Raw genomic sequence first — 23,001 nt, forward strand, 5'->3', positions numbered from 1 at the left:
GGGGTCTAAGCCAAAAGGCACAGGGGATTCGGCACCCTGAGCTCTTCTACGTGAGCTTGTCCCAGTGTGCTGCCCTGAGCCCCGAGGCTGGAGGAAACCTAATGTCCTCCACGGACTCAGTTGTGTCATAGTAATGGAAGGCAGTGCTGGATGGAGATGCTGCTGGAGCATGAGTTGCTGCTTTCCTAAGCCGAGAGCCTGGCTTCCTCACGTCCTGTCGCCCAGTGCACATGCCCGTATGCATGGTGTACCAGGAGCCCTTGATGCAGGAGAAATGAGCCAGGGCACAGCCAGGAAACAGTGGCGTGCTGAGCAGCGTCCACGGCCCCCTAGCCACAGTCACTCACTGGCTAATACTAGGACACCACCATGTGTCGGGTACTGGATAATCACCCCCATTTTACAGTCAAGGAGACTGAGTCATAGAGAGGTGAAGGGACTTGCTTAAGGTCACACAGGAGGGGCAGTGTAGGAGGAGAATGCCAAGGGTCTTGCTCTGAAGTGTGTGTGCTCTTTTTCCTATATCACACAGCCTCTGACGTGGCCTGTCTCAAATGGGTTTGCTTGACTTGGTTTGCTTTGACTTGGTTCCGTTCAGCCTACCACCGATGAGAAAATTCCTGCAAGCTCCACAAAGTCATTCACGTGCATTATCCCACTTAACCCCCATCTGCACTATGAGATGGGTCAGTGAGGAACCAGAAATCAGAGACCGTAAGTGATTTGCCCTGGGTTGCACAGCTAGTGAGAGTCATAGTTGGAAGTCAGACCCCATTCTGTCTGATGGCATGGCCCACGGTCAGTCCCAGGTCGGGGAGTTCCAGCCAAGTAAGTCAGATTATGCAGGAATTATGCTGGGGTCCAGAGAGGTTAGGTACGAAGCATGGAGAGGCAGAGCCCAGCTGACCATGTCTGGGTTGGTGCTCACACTCCAGCCTGGGGAAACAGAGGAAGGAACCAGGGTCCTAGGAAGAAAGCTGGCCAGCCACAGCGGCTGTGCTCTAGTGCTCCGGGGACCCTGTGGGCTCTTTTCATTCGAGCATGTGGACAGCTGAGAATACAGCGTGCCTGCAAACCTCTAGCTGGGCAGAGAACAGATGGTCCTGGCACATGGACAGGCCAACACGTCAGGATCAGTGAACTAGGGACACTTCCCCTCTAGGTCTGGCCTAGGCAGGGGTTGACATTTGCTTATAACCTAGTATATATTGGTGGCTTAGATTCCTACTGCTGCCAGAGAGTCAGAGGTGGCTGGAACTCTCCATAAAGTTTTCACAACAGCAACTATTTCTCAATTCCTTACAAGATATGTAGTTTTGGTTTTGTTTTGTTTTGTTTTGCCTTTGCCATTTGAGCAGCTCCTGCCTAGAGGCTGAGGGAGCGATCTGTCTAGATGGCTAGAGCAGGTATAAAATATTTAACCTGAGCATATAATTGCATTACCATGATCTCTAATAGGATTTGCTGTCCAGCGAAAGTCCAACTTGGCCTCTGGCCCAAAGACAGAGACCCAGATTATTATGTTGAGTGTTACCCACTAGATAAATAAGAAAGAAATACTGCTCAAATCATTGTTTGACTGACCGACACACATTATAGTTACTGTAAAGAGAAATCCACTGGAGTCGGAGAATTTATACATCTTGTTAATCATTTTATCGTGTTACATCCTGAAAGAAGTAATGCAGGTCTATAATTCATGGAAGCCATCCTGACAGCTCTCGCTAGAAGAGCTGGGGGTCTGCAAAGTCATATTACCACGGGTTCCCCAAGCACATGGTTAGTGCTATTTGGGGATAGGAGAGCCTGATACAGTGTCTAGCTGAATGCAGCAGGCCCAGAGGAAGAGAAATGAAAATGAAGCTGCAGGTCCAGAAAAGAAATGTATAGAAATGAAATTTGGAGAAAAAGAAAATAAAAGCAAAAAGAAATCAGCAAGGAAGCCAGAAGCCCAGGCCCCCACAGAAGGAACCCAGCCTTCAGATCTGAGGCTTCACACAACAAAGGACACTCATTCAACCGCAGGTCGCCCTTTGTCATTTGATATTTAACAAGTATTGAGGGCGTCCTGCAGACAAAGCGGTGGGCCAGTCACTTGGGAGACATGGACAAGATGAGAAATTGGAAATGGATTCCTTCCTCTCAAAGAATTTGTAGTTCACTAGGGGAAAAGAGCTGTACTCATAAATAACTAGGCTGCAGGGTGGAAAGCGGAAGGTGATAAGTGAAGGAGAGAGGGAAATTGCCATCAGGATTCAGATGAGGGAGAGTGAGACCTGTCTTGCTAGAAAGAATCCCGGGAGGCTTGATGGGTGGTAGGCACTGGACGTGTGTACCGGGGCGGGGGGCATGCTTCACAGGTGCCGTCTTCAGCATTGGCTGGAAAGGGAGTGTGGGTTCTGAAAGAGGTGGGGAGCAATTTGGCGGCAGCACAAAGAGGCCATGAGGAGGACCCTCGTGGCAAAGAAGCTATTGTGGAAAGAGAAGTTGGAGCCTTAAACTCCTGGTTCAGAAATTTGGGCTTTCTCCTCTCTAACGTTTCCTACAGTAGATTTCTTGAGATCATTTTACATTATACGCAGGCAGACTCTCTTTCAGAAATGATGTCTTTCTTTTGGTATGCTGGAAAAAAATGTAACTAGGTATAGCAAACTATTATTTCAAATTTCTGTTCTAAATAAAGTCAAGATAATAAATGAGCCCAAAATGCTAAGTGACTAATCAGACAGATAGTACATGCCTATGGCAATGGCGTACAGGTCGTACCCAAATAAATGACATTTAGAACCATTGCTCCAGGCCAGGGTCATATATTCAGATGTCTTAGGGACTGAGCAGGTGACCGCAGCATCTGGGCCTCTCCTAAATGAGAAGAGATTGTTGCCATGCTGGATCTTCCCATTTTTTTAGGAAAAGCCACCATTAAGATTTTTTAGTGAGCTCTCCTTTTTTTTTTTTTTTTTTAAAAGGAATTCCAGCAACTAACTCAAATTTTTTAAGCACTGTACAGCCTGCAGTAGGGGCATCTACTCTGGATGCCAAGGAACAGTGGCCTTATCTGTGGCCTGAAGCCATTCAGTTCCAGAATGACAGCCCAGGACTACAGGCATAGGGCAGACAGAAAGGGACAAGGCTAAAGGTGGAAGTGCCCTCAGAACGCCAACACGGCAGGCCAGGCCAGAGGGAACCCGGCCCTGACATTTCCATCTTCCAGGTGAAGTCCTGGCGCCGTGGGTGGTCTTAACCTGCGGGTCTCCAGGTTATCTTTACAGAGTTCTGGGCCTTTTCCGACCAGACTGTGCCGACCTGACGTCCTGCATAGCTTGTGAGTGGTATCGAGCTTGGTGACAAACCTGGATAAATGACTGGAGAATAATTAGCAGCGCCCCTCACCCCCCCACCCCCCCCCCCAGCATGTTTCTGTTCCTCCATTGTCTGTCATCACAGAATAATTGAGCACAAAGTGATGTTCGTTAGACGGGAGTCTCTAACCAGCAGCTGAGTAGAGCGTTTAAAAACCTGGTTTCTTAAATAATTTGTTCTAAAGACAGACTTGACATGAAGTCGGCATGATGATCAGCAGGTCACTGCGTGGGAACAGCAAGGATGATTATTCTGAATCTGGCTCCAGCCCGACCCCCATCTTGCCCAGAACTGCTTTGCATTGCAAAAGGCTGCCTATTCTTTAAGAGCTATTCAAACACTAGCTCCTGGAGGACCAGGCCCTCCTCTTTGGAAGTGGTCCACAAGTTACAGCATTCTTGCATAGTTTAGATCTCCCTGTCCCCTCTGGCTTGTGCATCAAGTCTCAGCCTCTCTTCCAGACCACCAGTTCTCACCGTGGGACTCAGGGTACCCAAGGGCATCAGCAACCCCTGGGACCCTGCTCCAGGCCCATGACGTGACAAACCCTAGAGGTGCAGCCCAGCAGTCCCTGTTCTAACAAGCCCTTCAGGTGACTGACAGAGGCTAAAGGTTTATCACTGAAGCCCTACTAGGGGCAGGAGTAAAGCAACATTTCCTGAGCACCTTCTGTGTACCAGGGGCCTGTCTATACACACACACACGTGCACGTATATACGTATACACAGACTCCTACGTATATAGTGGTTTTATTTCCCTTTTGTGACAATTGTGTAAGGCAAGCAGTTTTCTCATTTCCTAGATGAGTTGACTGAGACTTCAGATGCCACCTTCCTGGGGTGCTTTTTCGTTCAAATGCTAGAGAGTGGGTCTCTGATTGACCCCAGTCCTCTGTGCACCAGGCCCTACCATAGAGTGCCAAGTCCGCCTGTGTCCTGAGTCTGTCTGGGTCAGGTGCTCCCCCGCCAGGCCCATCAGCTGTGGCCAGGGAGGAGGAGGCAGTGTCTGGGCACTTGCCACACCCCCCCTCCATGCTGGGTGCTTAGACCTGTGGGCAGAGAAAGAGCTGTCAGAAGGATGGATAGATCTGTAAGGAAAGGAAAAGTGTCTCCAAACACATGAACATGTACTTCTTTGAAGGCTCTTCTCTTCTTGTTCAGCACAGAATTCATCAGCCTCATTGCCATGGCATGTCTCTGGGCCCCTCTGGCCTGTGCTCATGGGACATGGTAGGGGACTGCACGTGCAGCTTTCTCCAAACGAGGTGGAAGAACCAGAGCCCACAGGTGGGGCTCTGATACCTGTGAGAGCTGCTGCCAACAGCCCCCGGAATAGAGGAAGGGGTCTTAGCTAGAGGCAGCCTGGGAGTGCATGCTCTCTGGCCCCATCCTGAAGACTCGGCCTTGCGGTCCCTATCACAGAATAATGATGGCATGATGCTAGCTGTCCAAAGGCACAGAAGGGAAGAATGAGAAGTTAAAGTCAGCCCTGAAATGTGTGAACTTCCTTTTTTCCCTCTCAAACCCTGAATACGAGGATCCCCTCCACTTTTCATTTGCTTGTATGTTATTCTAATGATGGACAATTTGGGTTGCTCCATTAGATTATAAGATGCTAGATCTTAGAGAACATCTATGCCATCCACTTCACAGGGACACTTCCTGGGCCTCAGAGTGCATGCTAAGTAAACATTCGCTCAATGGATTTAATTTCATAGATGAAAAGAAAAACTCTAAAAGAGGAAGGGGCCTGGCCAGCATCACCTAAGGAGCTGGTGGCAGGAGTGGGATGAAAACCCAAGCTTCTCACTATGGTCCAGGCATGTTCCCTCATATGTGACTCACTGAATCAAAGATTTCAGGTTTAAGCTTACCTCAAATGCCTCTGCAGTTTCTCTGCCAGTCATCAACTTGAATGCAGCCCGTGACTGAAATTGTCTGATCTTATAGGTCACCTGGTCCATTCATTTTGTCATTCAGCCAACTGACTTCCATGTAAGACCTCCTGTGAGCTGAGGATGGCACTGGCATCTAAAGATGCAGAAACAAATGACGCATTTCCTGCCCTCAAGAAGTTTATAATGTGTGGGCAGATCCATTTACACCAACAGAATGTGATCCAGTGAAGTAAATGGTATCCTGCTCTCTTACAAAATTCTTTCTTCTTTCAAAATAAGTCCATTTCCCGGGGACTGTAGTCAGTACTCATTGGACCTAATCAACATAATTCAGGACCATAAAACAAAAGTCCAGTCCTTATCTTACGTAAAAGCCCTTCAGATACTTTTAAAGAGAGGTCAGTACCCCCTGAGTAAGCTAAATTCCCAATTCTTTCAGGAATTGTTTCTTTCTTTCTTTCTTTCTTTCTTTCTTTCTTTCTTTCTTTCTTTCTTTGTTTCTTTTGTGAGAGAGAGTGAGAGCTGTAGGGTGGGGGTGGGGGAGCAGTTCAGGGAAGGGGCTGAGGAACAGGAAGAGAACCTTTAGCAGGCTCCACGCCCAGCACCCTGTACAGAGCCTGACACAGGGCCAGATTTCATGACCCTGAGATCATGACCTAAGCCAAAACTGAGTCACACACTTAACTGACTGAGCCACCCAGGAATTCTTTGTTTGAAATGTGTTCGAATTCTCTTATCCTTCTCTTCTCCTCATTGCTCTTCAGTGAACACGCTCAAGTTCGTCTTATCTGCCTCTTACATGTGGCTCCCAGATGTGAACTACTAAGCCAAATATGGTCTGAGAGAACAATGCAGAGTCATGCTTCCTCTCACCCCCTTTATTCTAGGCATTGCATGTCTGAAACCATAGGGCAAGGAAACAATAGCTTTGTTGGCCACCAGGCGTTCTCGGGAGTCTATTGTGCCGTGTCTCACGCCCTCTTTCCTCCGTTTCCTCCCCTGGTATTCCTGCTCAGTTTCTCAACACAGTGAATATTTACTGAGTACTTGCTCTGTGTGTAGCACACGCCAGACTCTGGAGAACCAGACTTGATGCTTGTCTTCAAGTAGCTCGTAGTCTTATTGGTGAAATTCTGGGTGCCCCCAAGAAAGAATTAACAATTAACCAAAACTTGATATAATGAAGGGAACCATCATTTTTCCTAGACCCTCCTCCTTAGAGCTGCTCTTCATAGTGGTTGGTAAACTTCTGGGTATGATTGAAAACATATCTCCCCGTTCAAATACCAGGGCAGAACTGGCTTTACGCCCAGGCTGTCAGGGGCTTTGTCAAATTTTTGTCATTGCGTTGACCTAGACTGTTGCAAACTGGAGGCCTTTGAATCCCATCATCTGCATGAAGAGCTGGGCACCTACAGGGACTGACACCTCACAGGCCACGGAACAGCTTTCCAGCACCTGGCACCTTCCCAGTGCCAATCTACAGTGCACAGGGAGAAAAGTTCTTTCAGATGTTGGCGTGAATCTGCCTGTGTTTGGGCTTCTGGGAGACAACAGGTTTAATTTGTTTTGATAGCGCTTTTCCCCAGGAGGGGATGTACCCAAATACCCTGGCTTCTTCGCATTCAGCACGCTGCTTGTTTGCTTTCCTGGTTTACCATGGGGAGTCGCATTGTGCTTTGTATGTACATGTGTGTGCGTTCACCGCCAAAAGCCCGCATTGCCTTGTTGGCATTCATTAGACCAAGTTAGTAAGTTGCTTTGGTTCACAAATGAAAGACATGCATGACCCTTCTTTAAAACCAAAATACCAATTCTGCCAAGGCCTGAGCAAACCTCTTCCCATGCACACTGCTACACTATTAACTATCTTAGGTGGGTGCTATTATTAACCCCATTTCACAGATGAGGAAACCAGTATGTAGCGATAACTTGTCCAAAAGGCATGCAGCTAATGGGAGGCAACCTGGCTCCAGGGCTCATGTTCTGGTTTGGGCCAAATACCACAAACTTTGGCTTCTTTGGCGTCAGATAGAACTTGGTTCACCTACCAGATTTGCTCTTATCTCTGTGTGACCTTGAGAAAGTGACTTCAGCTCACGATCTCCACCTGAGAGCTATAAATGTGTAAAATGATGGCAAAGGCAGCTAGTTCTCATAATTATTATGAAGAATAAGTTAAAATATATGGTACACCTTTCCTTCATTTGTGGAAATGAGAGCATCTCTGTTAGAGTCTTCTCTCCACCTTGAGTTGCTATAGAATTAAATCCTAGTGATGGCATCTAGTTTATCTTCCTCCCTTTTCCTTGTTGCCAGCAATAAGCCAAATCCCCTTTAAGGATCAAAGATATAACAGAAGTAATATAAAATATACATTTCACTAGCTGTCATCAAGATCATACATGCAGTCATGTGATCGGCTGTCCCAAGGTCCAATTTCCTTCCTGTTGCCTGAAGCATTAGCATCTATCCTAGAGAGAAGCCGAAAGGCAGCACCAGAGAGTGGATCTCTGCTGCGTAATAGGTAGACCTTCGCTCTTTGGCCAACTGCTCTTAAAGAGTTGTCAGCATCCACACTGAGACTTAAGGAGCCACAAGAGAAGCAGTGGAAGGAGTTGCTCTGTTGGCTGGGACACATCAACAGGGGAACAAGAGATAAAGGAGGTCCTGGGAGGGAGGGATAGGTACCAGAGGAGAGGAGAAGAGAGATGGAGGATGGCTAGTGAGCTCTGGCATCGCTCACAGCTGATTCCTTCTGTCTTTGTGCTGGAATCTGTCAGCCGGCTCCCATGACCATGGTGAGCTGGTGGAGGAGGACAAAAGCGTCCTTTCCTCTCCTGGTGTGACTGGCCCTGCGAAGTAGGACTCCAGTGGGCAGTGAGTCTACCTCATAGTCCTCCTCCAGGCAGGATTTCTTCTGCAGCCTCTCATTTGTTTCCCACAAAGTGAGGCTGTGGGATTTCAAACATGGAAAGCAAAGGGTAGAAAGTGAAGGCAGACTTTCCTGGACATCAACCCCAGATGGGAAGAATGGATTTATCAACTGTGATCCTCTTTCACCTTGACCTTGGCTTGACCATCTTTTACCATCTCATTTCACAGCAGTGCTAGGGATTTGTGTCTGGGAAAGGGTAGCGAGCAGACCAAGTGAGGCACTATAATGGATTCACTGAGGCGTCTGTGGTTTCCACCTCTCCTCTAGGAAGGAGCATTGTCTTTCCTTCCTTCTGCAGACAACCCTTTGTATGTCGAACAGTATTTTGTACCACATCCAGAGAACACGCCCCCTCACAACACATACCCAGAGAATGAGCTAAGGAAACATTTAAACTCTGCCATTCCAGTATTGATGGAAGTAAAAACAAGTTCCTGAAAATTAAATCTGCTAGCAGGACCCCCTGTTGCAAGGGAAAAACAAAGGCTAAGAGAAAAGCCTTCGCCCACTGATCCTCCAGCACACCACACACCCAATTATGAAATTTAGTAATTCATGGGCGGCTGAAATTGTAATGTAAGTCTGAGTCGGCTGAAGGTACACCTTCTGCTGAATGAAGGCAGCTGCAGTCTGAATGTGAGCAGGGGAACGAATTCACCGAACACTAATTGGAAACATAACATTGTGCAATAAAGTTCACACTTTTCCCAAGCCCATGAGTGTTTCTTCCCCACTAGCATTTAGTATAGATATCTGGTTAGTGGAGACTCATTATTTGTGTGGTCCCACAGGGGCCCCAAGTACTTGAAAGCCTTCCAAACGGAAGAAACACTATAGACGTGAACATTTTGTCCAAAAGAAATACTCTCTAAATGTCTCCCTTCCACTTCCTCACTGCTATCCTAAAATTATTCCATGTCTCCTAAAACTTCTGCCGTCTCTGATACCAACAGCCTGGGGCAAGTTTTGAAGCAAACAGGCTTCTCTTCTGTCAGATTTAGCAAACAACGCTATACTGAGTCACAGAAAATGTATTTCCCTCACTGTTTCACTGTGAAGGCTTTTTGGCAGATGATTAACAGGTTTGTCTCTTGCAGACTTCATAAATCAAAATCAAGACAGTGTGTAACACTTATCTGCAATTGATCCTGTTAAAAATGTAACTGGTAACTATGGTAATTTATTGAGAGACATATTTTATACCCCGGGTTTGAGAAGGACTGAACCAGAGAGTTTTAGATCTGGGGGGAATCTCTGAGGTCATCTGGTGGAATTCTTTCAGGGAGAGCAATGATGTAGACTCCATGATGCTTTAACAGGGCTGAGGGAGACAAAGTCCTGGGAGTAACTTAGCCTGTTTTAAAAGTCCAGAAGGCTTTTCAGAGGCGGTGACATTCGAGCTGGATTTGAAAGGACTAGGCATTGCCATGCAGGAAAGCAAGGAAGGAGCAAGTATAAAGATGTAAAGACAGGTGCAGGAAGATCAAGTGACACGGCCAAGGACCCACAGCCATGCAGTAGCAGAAAAGGACCTGACAGCCCGGCCTCCTGCTTCTGCCCTATAGCCCTTCTGCCTTTCTGCAGTGCTGAAGGTGGAATTCACCCTTCCTGGTTGGACCACCAACCAGTGGCTTAAAGGAAGATAATCTTGTCTTAAACTTTACTCCAAATTATTATTATTATTATTATTATTATTATTATTATTATTATTTTAAGTAGACTCCACTCCCAGTGCAGAGCCCAGTGCACAGCTTGAACTCATGACCCCGAGACCAAGACCTGAGCTGATATCAAGAGTCGGATGCTTAACTGACTGAGCTACTCAGGGGCCCCTGAAAATTCTTATTTTTAAAAGCATATTCAGAAGGAACTTCTGAAGTCATCTTCTGGAAAGACACTATAACTTAAAGGCAGTGGAAACATGGACTCTCCTGGGCGAAGCCAATGGAGAAGGGAGATGCTCAGGGCCCCTGGCTTGTGAGCTTCGCTCTGCCCGGACCTGGACCACTTTGCACTGCAAGGAGAGCACGTGCTGGATTGGACCCTCTTGTTCTTAACTCCGTGTTCATATAAAGCGCAGCTCTTGTTAGCAGAGGGATAGCATCAAGTGAGTGGAATTTCCCACCCTTGCCCAAAAGGAACCACACGTTTGAACTCTTTAACTCTTTTGAAGTAGTTTCCAAGTAAAGAATGGCAGACGGTTGGGAAAAGACTTCCAGGAAATGCAGCACACTATGAGTTCCTCACCGTCCCTCCATCTTTTCCCTTATCGATGCATACCCAAGCCATCCCTCAAGGCCTCAAGGTTTCCTCTGAGAAACCTTCCCTCTGCTGGTTTTGTCCTGTATCAACTGCCATTGCTTTGTTGCTTTCAAGGATCAGTGCCCTTCCTTGTCTGGACACCTTTTCTAAACAGTTGCTCTCTTAATTAATTATAGACTCATAAAAGTTTAAAACAGGAAGCAGTCCTAAGGATCATCTCTGCCATCACCTTCGTTTATGTATGAAGGAGGTGAGGCCCTGAGAAGGGGAGGAAGTTGTTTTATGTATCATGGCCCCCACCATGATACTAGAAGAATGGGCCCCCACATCAGGTCTCTCTACCTCCAGGCCCAACTTCTTCCATGTCCTGGGCCGTGTCCTGGGGTGCCAACTGTTCTCTCATTCTTTAGTCAGGCTGCAGATTTCCTGTGGGCAAGACTTATGTCTTATATGCTAACATCTCACTTAGCAGAGACCTTAGTCTTAGCTTCACAGCTTGTAGTTGTGAGCAAAGACAACAGGTTGAAGCCTTAACTCTGTCCCGCCTGACTAACCCTTCGTCTGCTTTCATTTCTTACTCTCCTTGAGACCTCAGGTGAGTCACTGCCCTTGGTTGGGTCTCGGTTTCCTTCATTATTAAATGAGAGCACAAGGCTCTAGTTTCTTGGATCCCTTTATGCCCCAAAAGCCCTAGAATTTGTTGCCTTACGGTGGGATCTTTTGTTGTCTTCAGGACCAGCCTCACTATGCCAAGGGTATGTCACCTTGTTCCTTCCCCAGGCTTCTGCTGCTGAGTGAGTCCCCTCAAGGTCCAGAGAGCACAGTATCATTGAAGAAGACCAGGCCCGGAGTTCTGGGTTCAAATACTGCTTCCAGGACTCAGTGTCTTGGTGGTTCTCAGCAGGCCTCTTGTCTTTCTCTGAGCCTCTTTTTCTTTTTTTTAGAATAGGAATAACAATGTATGCAGATACAGGGACAGTGAAATGGGATAAACCTAGCAGAAATATGTGACACAAAGAAGTCTCCAGTAGAGAGTGGCTTCCCTCCCTTATTCCACACCCAGCATTATTGAGAAACAGGCTGTTCCAAATAAACAGATTTTCTAGATAACAGGTTTGCTACCTGAAGCTACGAAACATCGACTACTGTTTTTTGCTAAAATCTTTCTTAAATGAACACTGTATTTCTTTGTCAGGTGACACAGAATATAGCAAAAAGGAGTAGGAAGAGCCTGAGAAAATGCCATCCCACAAAAGGCAGGCATGACTGCATACGCTGGGGATGCGTGTACAGCAAAGGGAATATGGAAGAAAAGCCTTTTGAGAGAGCTTAGATTTTTTCATCTTGATACATGGGGAGCCATCGAAGGATTTTTAAGCAGGAGAAGGACAGGATCAGCTCTGTTTCCGAGAGATGGTGCAGACTGCCGGGTGATGATGGAATCAAAGTGCGGAGCCAGAGAGGAAGAAGGAGGCCAGGCCCCAGGCTGTTGTGTTAGCCCTGGTGGGTCACAGTGGGCATCTGACCGACAGGTGAAAAATCTGAGATGGGAAGAGACAGGTCTGCAAATGCCCAGTAACTCTGTGTAAAAAAACAAGTAAACGGAATATCGGCCCGTTATGAGAAAAATGTAAAGCACGGAGAGTGCGAAGATGACCACAAGACACCCCTATAACCTAGCCTCCACAGATCAGTACTGCTAACCGCGTATGCTGTTTTCCCCAGTGTTTTTAGCTGCAGAATTTCTAATGCGTTTGTAGATACAAATTTGATATATGAAAACTTGGTTCAGGCAGACATTTTCCAGAACACATCTCTTAGTGTCAATTGAGATGCCCTAAGAATAAAAATAATGTATTAATTTTTAACTCTGTCGGTTCCTTTCAGTGACGGGGCCAGAAGATCTCCAGTGTGTGGGCCCTGGCTCACCTGAGGTTGGCTCCCTGGGCCTTCTGTTAGATAAACAAGGCCTCTTTTCAACTCTCTTTCTCTCTTCCCCGCCAGAGTCGGTGGACAACTGCCCCAGCAACTGCTATGGCAACGGGGACTGCATCTCTGGGACCTGCCACTGCTTCCTGGGTTTCCTGGGCCCCGACTGTGGCAGAGGTGAGACCTGTGCATCTGCGTGCGATCCCTACTCTCCTGGCCCCGGGGGTGGGCTCCCGTCCTACTTCTCAGAGCAAGCGCAGGACCCTGGGCCACCTCCTGCCTCCCATGAGAAGGGCCCCCCAGACCCATTCCTTGGAAGCCCCGAGGGGAGGGGGAAGTCTGAAGGCAGAGCTGTGGCTGCATCAGTCCCATTGTGCCCAAGGGTGTGACCGGGGAGGGTCAGGGGCAGCCACAGCAAACCCCATGTCTGTGGAGGGGTCAGGGGAAGTGGCAGTGGTGGTCCTTTTAAAAAGTTGATTTCCCTTTTGAGGAGTGCTCAGCCTTTACCAAGTGACTTTGGCGGCCTTTTTATGGTGGTGGTGGGGGGTAGGATTGTTTCATTTTGTTTCTTTGATTATGGATGTATAATTGACATGTGCTAAACGGGCTTTGCCGGTCACTTCACAAGTGTGTTCTCTCTGGCCTTGTGGCCGGGCCTGTGTTACTGCGCCACTCTCACCAGGATCTTTGCTGAGACCACCGAGGGGAGGGGTTGGGGGGAGACTGCTTTGCTCCACACAGGACCCCAGTGTTGCCTCATATTTGGGCACAGACAGTGCTAATGATGACCACTGCTGAGATGGCTAAAGGCTGATCATGACGTGCTTTTGGCCTCCATTTCTGTCCTTGAAAGAAGTACAAGGGCAAAGGCCACAGGAGCTCTGTAGACCTGAGGCTTTGGCACTCCTCTTGGGAAACTGAAATGGCCCCTTTCTTTGGTCGTCCCATCTCTTCACTCCTTCAGGAAGCATCTGCTTAGTGCCCTTTAGGGCTTGTTCCCGTGCTGGGGGCTGGGGCTAGAGCACTGAGCGAGGCCCAGCCCAGGAGCGGTCAGTCTGGTCCAGGAGACAGACAAAGAAGTAGACAGTGACAAAGTGTCATTAGCAAGTGAAACACGCTACAGCAAGGTTCAATTCAGAGAGCGGCTGTCTTAGCTTGGATGCGACAAGGACCAGGAAAGGCTCCGTGGATGGGGTGACATTGGAATCCAGACCTGGCTCTTGAATAGTCATTGATCAGTGGGAGGCAGAGATGGTTTTACAGCGTGCCTGGCAAGTGCCGTGACATGATGCTGCTTGGGGCTCCGGCTTATTCTTGCTAATGTGGGAGAGACTCGGTCTGAGACAGCAGCGCTGCGGCCCTGAGGAGCCACAGCGAGTACCTGCTGGGTACCGCTAAAAGGAAAGAAGCCAGGTGGGGGCCGGGGGAAGGTGGTGCCGCGAGAGGAGATGAGTCATTCCCTCTCACAGGAATCACTGTCTCATCCCATCCACACTACACTTGAGAATCACGTGTAAACAGCCTCATCGTGTCTCGGGAAGGCCGGCAGGCACTTATGGCACAGGGCAATATAATTTATTTTTATATAGTGTCCTTCATACGGATGATTACAAACCACTCTATGCTAAGAGGCAGAATGGGAAGATAATACTGTAAAGAGCCAGGTTGAGCTGAGCTATTCTCTTATGGGGACAGTAGTGTGTGGGGCTTCAGTGGAGCCTGAAAGGCAAGAAGGGCTGAGAGTCGCTGGGTCGGGGAGATAGTGGGTCGGAGAGATAGTAGGTGGTGCTGCAGGTGGGGTGCAGGGAGCGAAATGGAATGCTGTCAGGAGAGTGCTGGAGGAGAGACTGGGGCAGGCAGGAGGCCTAGACGCTGTCTTTCCCAGTAAGACCAAGGAACAGGTAGAAGCTTCCAGCATCAGGCTCCTGGCCCCGCTGCTGAGCTGCACCCATAGTCCAAGGGGGATGAAGGAGAGCAACGTTCAGCGGGTGCTGACCCCACCGGACCCTGCCCAGCACACCCTAGCCTACAGTTCCACGTGTGTTTAAACTGGAATAAAATAAAGGCCGAGATGCAGAGAGATGGGTACCTGTGGGGATTGTGGCAAAGCACTTGAGGCTCTTGGTCTGGCCTGCAGGCCGAAGGGAGAAAGGGGCAAAGGCAGATGGGCCATGCCAGGCATTGATTGATGCCAGACTTCCCGTGCTGTCTCTGCAGCCTCCTGCCCTGTGCTCTGCAGCGGGAATGGCCAGTACATGAAGGGCCGGTGCCTGTGCCACAGTGGATGGAAGGGCGCCGAGTGTGACGTGCCCACCAGCCAGTGCATCGATGTGGCCTGCAGCAACCACGGCACCTGCATCATGGGCACCTGCATCTGCAACCCTGGCTACAAGGGCGAGAGCTGTGAGGAAGGTAGGACCACGGCGGGTGGGTGGCGGCGGCACCCACCTGACTCTGGGACAGGCCAGTGCGCAGCACCGGGCTCACCTTGGGGGAACAGCTCCGCCCTAAGCCAGGCACCCCCTGGCATATTGGAGTCGTAGCTGGTGAAGGAAAGACAGGGTTGTATGTGGGGTACTTACTGTATGCAGGCTGTGTCCTAGAGGCCTTAGATCACTTGGCCTCAAACCCGGTAAGGTGAGGTGGTTACCTCTGTGTCATGGTTAGGGGAACCGGGACTCAGAGAGTCACAAGACCTGCCCAGGGTCACACTCCTGGAAGTGGCAGAGCTGGGTGTCTGGCCCCAGAGCCCAGGTTCTCTCTCCTCCCCTTTAAGCTCATCTTCTCTCCATGTCTTAAGTATGAGTCTGTTACAGACCTTCAGATTCTGCCTTCTGTTAGCACAGGCATGTGTGTGTGTGCGTAGCTCATAGGTACTTGTGAGTGTGTCTCTCTCTGACGTAAACTGTGCAGCGGAGGCCAGAAAGTGAGCTTCCACTTTCACAGTAAGCCAGTCCTTTCCTAGACAGTCTCATCTGGTGAGAAAAGTGAGCATCTCTGGCCCGAGGACAGGCAGCGGCAAGCCCATGGCCATGGAGCTAGCCAGCAGCGGGCTTGGGGCTAGTGGGTGGCAGGGCTGGGACCCATCCCAAGTCTTCTTACTTCAGAGCTCTCTTTTTTCTTGCCTGCGTGGGATTTGTAGGTGAGAAGGGTCTTATTCACAAGCAATATAGAGTGGCTTTTAAGAGTGCATGCTCTGGGATTAGATGTAAGTTTGAGTCCTATTGTGCCACTAACCAGCCTCACTACTCTCATCAATAAAATGGGAATTCCTTCCTCAGAGGGCCATCATATGGATTGAATTAAATGACTCATGTAAAGAAAGCACTTAGCTGAGTGTCAGACATATAATAAATGCCCCATAAATGTTAGGTCTTTTTTTATTAGTATTATTATGGGGACAGTTGAAGCCCATTTCCTGCTTCACCCCAGTCACTTTATCCAAGGCCTTTGGAAACCAGGTGGACGTCACTGTTGCAACTTGGGGACAATGCTAATGGACTTCCCTCCCGCTGCCTACCATCTAAGGTGCTGGAGTCTTCACAGCGGATGGAAGAGGCTCCAAGGAGAGCTAGCCTTCTAACCCATTTGGGATTGATCACATAGGCCCCTCTCAAGGTATCATTTCTCTTAAAAAAAAAAAAAAGAAAGAAAGAAAGAAAGAAAGAAAGAGGAAAGAAAAGAAAAGAAAGAAAGAGAGAGAGAGAGAAAGGGGGAAAAGGGCCCACTTTAAAAGAGTGGGGAACAGGAAGGGATTAGTGTCTGAAAAGCAGCGCCTCTCCAAGACAGGCTGCCTGTAAACCCCAAGTGTGCCTGGAGGTCCTGATTCAGACCTATTAACTTTGATGGGGATTACTTTGGGCTGTCTGAGAGAGGAGGAGCGCCAGCCTCTGGAACAAAGGAACTTTGCTTTCTCCTCCGACAATGGTGACCTTCATCTGCGTTCCCTTTTCATTTTAGTCACTTGAGGTGAAGACCCTAAGAAGAAAAGGAAAACAAAGAGGAGATCTCTTGAAACAGTGGGGTCATCCCAGCCTGAAGCCCACCGGGCCGTGTGGGCTAGGGAAAGCACGCTGTCCCTTCCCCAGCTCCTCTGGCTCCGGACAGTGCCCCAGCAGGCAGGCTTACTTAACAAAGAGGGGAGAAAAAGTTGTTTAGCTCTTTGATTTACGTTATCTATTTGAAAAGAGATGTTTTGACTCCTTTCTTTTCTGAGGACGGCCATCTGGTACTAATTCCTTATATTACTTATGTTTCCTGGTGAAACATCATTGCACAGCCCTTGTGTTTATAATGGGGGCTTCTAGGGGCCTTGGCCGCCGCGCCGCCTCACTCCTCTCCCTCTCCTCCTCCCTCAGCTCTGTGCTGACGGGTTTTGCCGTGTTTATAAAACATCAGCTAACAAGCTTATTTTTTCCGTCTCTCCCTCTTCTTCTTCTGAAATTTATGGCCCCATATTTTTCAAAGCCCGAACTGTGCCGACAGGAGGCTTGGAGGGGGTGGGGGAATGGCAGAAGAGAACACCTTAGGCCTTTTGCAGTGCAGAGTGACACTGTGTTTTGGTTCTGAAGAGCATCTCGGAGCTTGTGTGATCACTGGAGCAGGGGACATTTTGGGGGAAGAGTTGTGTTTGCCGCTTGGCCGCGAAGGCCTCCTCATTTTGTTAACGGGCTAAGCTTCTGCCAGAAATTTGGGCTTGAACGGCGAGCTCTACAAAGGAAAACAAAACAAAACAAAAGGTAACTGGCCCCTCCTCCAAGCAGAAGCTCAGTTAGACTATCTTCTACACAGCGTTCAGCCCACTTCCCCAGCAGCTTCTCCGCTACTCCTTCAGCTCAGAACTCCGCCACCGCCGGCCAGCTCAGTCTCCCCTCGTGACCCATGGCTCTCGGGGAAACAAATGTCATTTGTGAAACCGTCTTGCTGTGGTAGAAGGAAGATAACTTTCATCCCATTCTCGGATTGCCATCGCCCCAGAAGCCCCAGAAAGTGAGGGCAGATCCTGAGTCTCCAGAGGCCGTCTCTAGCAGAGCGTCACAAGTGGCCCAGAGAATGGCCGTAGGTATCGAGTCAGCAGGGACAGCGTCCTCCCCGCGCCTTCCCCGCGCCCTACCAGCATCCTCCTCCTCACTTGGCCCGTTCAGCTGAGCTGCCTTCTCTTGAGTTGTGGTCCTGTTATCAGTACCTTCTGGTCTTCATTCCCTGCCTGGACCGTCTTCTGAGAGTGTGGGATTCGCTTTGCTGGTTCCTGGGTCCCTATCAGACTTATTGTGTCTGAGGAGCGGGACTGTGACGCCGAGGGCCTCTTGCTAAACTTGGCACCCTCTCGGCTTGCTCGCTAACAGTGCAGATTTATAGATTCAACCTCGAGGGTGCCTCAGAGACAGCGTCAACACAAAGCCAGGGCCCAGGCACTCCCAGAACGGGAAATACCTTTATGGGCCTCGGGACAGGAATTGCTGAGCCGTTTCCTGTCAAACTGGAAAGCGCGCTGGGTCTGGGGAATTATCATAGTAGCCTAATGGGCCAGAATAATCCTTCTGAGATTCCAAGATGTGAGGCCAGTCATGAAAATATATCACTGTTATTATTTTTATTATTTTTAATTACCAGGAATTCCAACGGGTCATGCTTTAACCATCGTGAAGTGGTGTCCAGAGACTGTGAGAGAAGATTCTTTGCTTTCATTTGGCTTTATTAATTCTTCACTTTGTTCTATTTCTTTTCTTGCTTTGTTTCATTTTTATTTCTATTTTTTAACCACTTACATCTATATATATGTATATATGTATGTGTGTATTTTTGAACCAGTAAGATTACAGAAGAAATAGCAAGAGATGTCTACCAGGAAAGAGTGATTCAAATTTAAATTCCTCCACTTACCACTGTGTGATCTTGGGCAAGTTATTTAACCTCTCAGTGCTTAAGTCTCCTCATCTGTGAAATGGGAATAGTAATGGTCTCTACCTCAAAGAACTGTCATTAGAGTTAGCTAAGACTGTGTACTTAAATGACTGAATAGTAAAATATGGCCCAGAAGAGGGACTACATCAGTACTAGTTGTTTTTATTATTACTATTATTCTCATGATTCTGTTTTTAGCAAATGATTGCTCCTGACTTCCAACCTTCTGAAGTCACATTTATGTCATTAAGTTGAACTCCTTTTCAAGACCTAAAAAGTAGAAGAGCTGTCCTTGATAAGCCAGCTTTCAGACAGACACTCTGTTCCCAGAATGTGGCTGTTTGTACAATCTCTGTCCATTTGTGTCTGTGACTTTAACATACTCAGGCCAGGTTTCCCCATCTGTTCTGCAAAAGTCAATATGTGGGTTATAAAATTTACTTAACGTAGGAACGTTATGTCTGAATTATAAATAAAAGCACCTCTGACCAGTTTACCCAAGTCATGCCACTAAATGGCCTGATAGGATGGAAAAGTAATTTCTTGGTGACAGTTTATAGATCACACGGTCCTTTCAAATCTTCAGTGTCCTCATGAGCAACCGAGAGCAAGATAATTTTGACATGGGAAGTTCGGAGGAGGTACATGAACTTGACGGTCATCCTAGAACCAGTGCCTTTGTCTCGTGACCCTTGAACCTAGGACCTCAGAAAGACCCTTGAACCTAAGACCTCAAGGATTAGATGCCAACTTCCTTCCTGTTGGGGCACAGGGGTTCCTCCAGAGGGCTTCCTGGAGGAAATTGACCACATTCACTGAAGCACTGTCAACCTCTTTCCAGCTGCTGCATGTGGCAGCCCTACAAGGACACCACTCTCCCCTACAATTGCAAGAGGAACAGAAATCCCCTCTTTCCTAAAATGAAACACAGATCTCACAACTTTTTGGTAAAGTAGGCCCGGCCTTTGCCAACTCTGTCTTTTCTCTGCTGCCTTTTGCACTTTTCCGTGTAAACTGGAGCCATGTGATAATTTGGCCCTCAACACCCTCCTCCCACTTTGCTGTGCAGGGCTTTCCAGAAGATCTCTGGAAGGTCCAGAAGGTCTCTGTTAATCTTGTGAAGCCCCATAGCTAAAGTTTTGATTTAGGAAAATCAGCCCCAGTAACAAATATTGGCTTCAGAATCAGACAGACCTTCTGATTCCTCTCTGGCACAGTTAATTGTGTGGCCCGACATAAATCATTTGCTTCTCTGACCCTTAATTTCCTCATCTGTACTTCATTGGGTTATGGAAGAAATTGAATCTGAAGATATAGGTGAAGCCCTTCCTAGAATGCAGGTACAGAGCAGGTAACCCACAGTGTTTCTCTTCTTTCTCTATTTCTGGGTTGGTCTCTTGAGACCACCTTGACCTTGGGCTCTAGGAGCCCTGTGGGGGTTGCTTGGCTGTGAGCTATAGCTATATAGTTCACGCACTATGCAAGGAAAAGGTGGGCGAAGACTGTGAATATAATTTTGTGGGGTTTTTTAGAGTTTTTTGTTTTTTTTTTTTTTTGGCTAAGTTCAGTTAGCCGACATCTAATACGTCATTAGTTTTCGGTGTAGTGTTCTATGATTCGATGCTTGCATCTAACACCCAGAGCTCGTCACCTCACATGCCCTCCTTAATACCCATCACCCTGTGACCCCATCTCTCCAGCCACCTCCCTTCTGCAACCCTCACTATGTTTCCCAGAGTCCAGAGTCTCTCACGGCACTGCGTAATTTTGAATAGTCATTGAAATGTTTGCCCTCTGGAAAGTGAGGTTTGAAAGTTTGTGTTAATCACAGACACTATGGGAAGATGATAACATCTAATGGAATTTAAATGCAAAATAAATTCTCTTTTTAATTAAGGAATCTCTTTCAGTCCCACCTTCATGGTAAGACTGTATTATGAAGTGGTAAACAATGATAGTTTATTCGACAGAGATCTCTTGAGTACCTCCTATGCTCTGAGCTCCGTTCCAGGGGCCGGACACAAAGAAGGGAACAAAACGAAGCCTCGTTCACTAACCGGAGCAGTTACTGCTGACAGAGCAGGCACAGGGTGCCATGCTGACACTTGAAATATAGTTCTTTCTTTCTTTTTTTTTTTTTTAAAGTAGGCTTCACACCCAATGTGGGGCTTGAACTCATAACCCTGAGATCAAGAGTCACATGCTTTACCAACTGAGCCTTTCAGGTGCACCTTGATAATGTAGTTCTCACTCTGCCTTACAAACCAAGAAGTAGGAATTTGTAACCACTGAAGTTTTTCCTCCTTACTCTAGCCAGTGGCTCTTCCGCAGGAAATCTGTGACCTCTTACCAGGGTAAGGCCCCACCACTACAAAGTGGAGTCGTTCACTTAAGGAAGCCTACCTTTGCTGGTCAGGTGCTCACCCATGTTCTCTCTGCTCCATGTCACAGTGGACTGCATGGACCCCACGTGTTCAGGCCGGGGTGTCTGCGTGAGAGGCGAGTGCCACTGCTCCGTGGGATGGGGAGGCACCAACTGCGAGACACCCAGGGCCACATGCTTGGACCAGTGTTCAGGCCACGGAACCTTCCTCCCAGACACCGGCCTTTGCAGCTGTGACCCAAGCTGGACAGGACACGACTGTTCTATCGGTAAGTGTGGGGAGAAGGGCACTGCGTGGCCAGAGGAAGGAGCTTTCCACCAGAACATATTCGCCATTCATTCCCCGTCAGTGATCTGTCCCTGTTCCCGGTCATGCAGTGGAGTGGGGGGTGGCGGGTGTGGTGGGTCAGGGCTACCCAGATCTCTGAGTGCTTTTCCTCTTCCCCTGTACTCCGTCCTTCAGCACCTATACCTTTTGATCAGCAAAGGATTCAGAAATTACTCTTCACATCATTCCTTACATAGTGATGGCCTTGAGCATGAAAACATGGCCCTGTAACCATGTGAATTAGAATACTAGATTGAAATCTCATCTCCCATGTTACGGTGGTCATGCCTAGAGTCAAGGCCATAGGGAACAGTGTGCCCAGCCGAGACCTGCAGGAATGGGGCTTTAACAGACGCAGGACCAGCGGCCTGGATGGCTCCGTCAGTTTAGTGTCTGTCTGTTGATTTCTGCTCACATCATGATCTCAGGGTAGTGACATGGAGCCCCAGGTCGGGTTCCACACTCAGTACCGAGTCTGCTTGGCTTGCTTAGGATTCTCTTTCTCCCTCTGCCCCTCCCTTCCTCCCCCAACCTCTCTAAAAAAACAGTGGGGGACTTAGGGGCCAGCTGTCACACCCTTTGGTTTCACCCATTCATCTGAACTCAGTCAGAGCTCATTCAGGGTTCTCTGTGACCGGATCCCCACCTGCCATTCTGGCCAGATTCTCTGCAAGCCAGTGTGTTCCATGAGGATAGCAAACACGTCTGTCCACACTACATGCCCAGGACTCAGCATAGGCCTGGCCTACAGCAGCCGCTTCATAAATATTGATGAATGGGTAATGAACACATGGAAGAACACGTGACTGAATGTGTTCTTCATTGTAACGTTCAGTTTCTGTATAGAGGGCTTATACGTGGAACATTCAAAGGATCGTTACATTGCCATCCTGCTATTCATAATCCCCTTATGATGTGTAGACCCTCCCCAGATGAGGGCTGAAGGAGAACACATGTGAATCACCTAACCCAGTACTGGGATATGGTACATGTGTTCACTTCTCAGACCTCATTTCAACAGGGTCCACTGTTTAAATCCACATGAAAACCCTGTGAGAAAGGTATCATCACCCCGGCATACTGATCTACATAATGCTTCAATCAGCGAATGCTTTTGAACACCTACTGTGTACTAGACACTCTTCTAATCAGAGATACAAAGAGATAAGAACGTCCTATCTCCGTTGAGCTTCCAGTGAGGGAGACAGCAAACAAATGAAGAGAAATAATGATAAAGAAGCTTAGGCCCAGAAAATTTTTCAGTAATCCCACCCAAGGACACATAGCTAAAGAGTGGCAGCATCTCCAGCTATGGGGTTTTTTTTGTTTTGATTTTGTTTGGTTTGTTTTTTTGTACTTAACATCACTTTCTTTACACAGCAATACTATTTAAACAAAGTGTGGGTCAAATTGGCTCATTCCATTGCATGTTAGCAGTCCTTTCTGTGATCAGGAAAGAGGGCTGAGGCCTTCAGCAAAAATGAGATCCATGCAGCATTTGTGCCTTTGGAATACGCGGAACTACCCTGCCCCATTGCACGGAGGATTGGTGTTCAATATCCACTCTGAATTGGACTTTTATCCTTGTTTGTAAAGCTCGTGTGAAGACATGATTGCAGACACAGATGCGCAGGGTCTTAGGAATAATTCTTTTTATATAGCTCCATTTATAGCGATATAATAAATGGTCCTCTCAGAGCTACACTGGGTTGTATTGTTTGTTACGTGGCTGCAAAGCTTATTTATGATAGGTATATAACTGTCGGTGCATTGTTAATCCCCGATGAAACTGCACAGCCTTTCATCGGCAGCAGGTTTAACTTTGGGTGAGATCACCAAGTATTCTTTAGTTGGTCCTGCAAAAGGAGACGGCAGACCCATTGGAAGGGAATTTGACTAGAACCATGAGAGCTCGTCTTTCTCAACTCTGTGTGCACCACTCCCCATAACTGGTGTCAAATGTGTGTGTGGCCTCGCGTGCAAAGGCAGAGGAGTTC

General features: G+C 47.9%; 1 protein-coding gene across 7 annotated transcripts in view; it reads left to right on the forward strand.

Moving 5' to 3' along the window:
* Positions 1-23,001, forward strand: part of TENM4 (teneurin transmembrane protein 4) — a 720,251-nt gene that overhangs the window by 560,101 nt on the left and 137,149 nt on the right. For all 7 annotated transcript variants that reach the window (XM_032357369.1, XM_032357368.1, XM_032357365.1 and 4 more), the window contains 3 exons: positions 12,465-12,566; positions 14,607-14,801; positions 20,745-20,945. In XM_032357369.1, coding sequence (XP_032213260.1) covers positions 12,465-12,566; positions 14,607-14,801; positions 20,745-20,945 — 498 coding nt within the window. The remainder of the gene's footprint in view (positions 1-12,464; positions 12,567-14,606; positions 14,802-20,744; positions 20,946-23,001) is intronic.

The sequence above is a fragment of the Mustela erminea genome, chromosome 9 (genome assembly GCF_009829155.1).
Source record: "Mustela erminea isolate mMusErm1 chromosome 9, mMusErm1.Pri, whole genome shotgun sequence".
NCBI classification, from domain to species: Eukaryota; Metazoa; Chordata; class Mammalia; order Carnivora; family Mustelidae; genus Mustela; species Mustela erminea.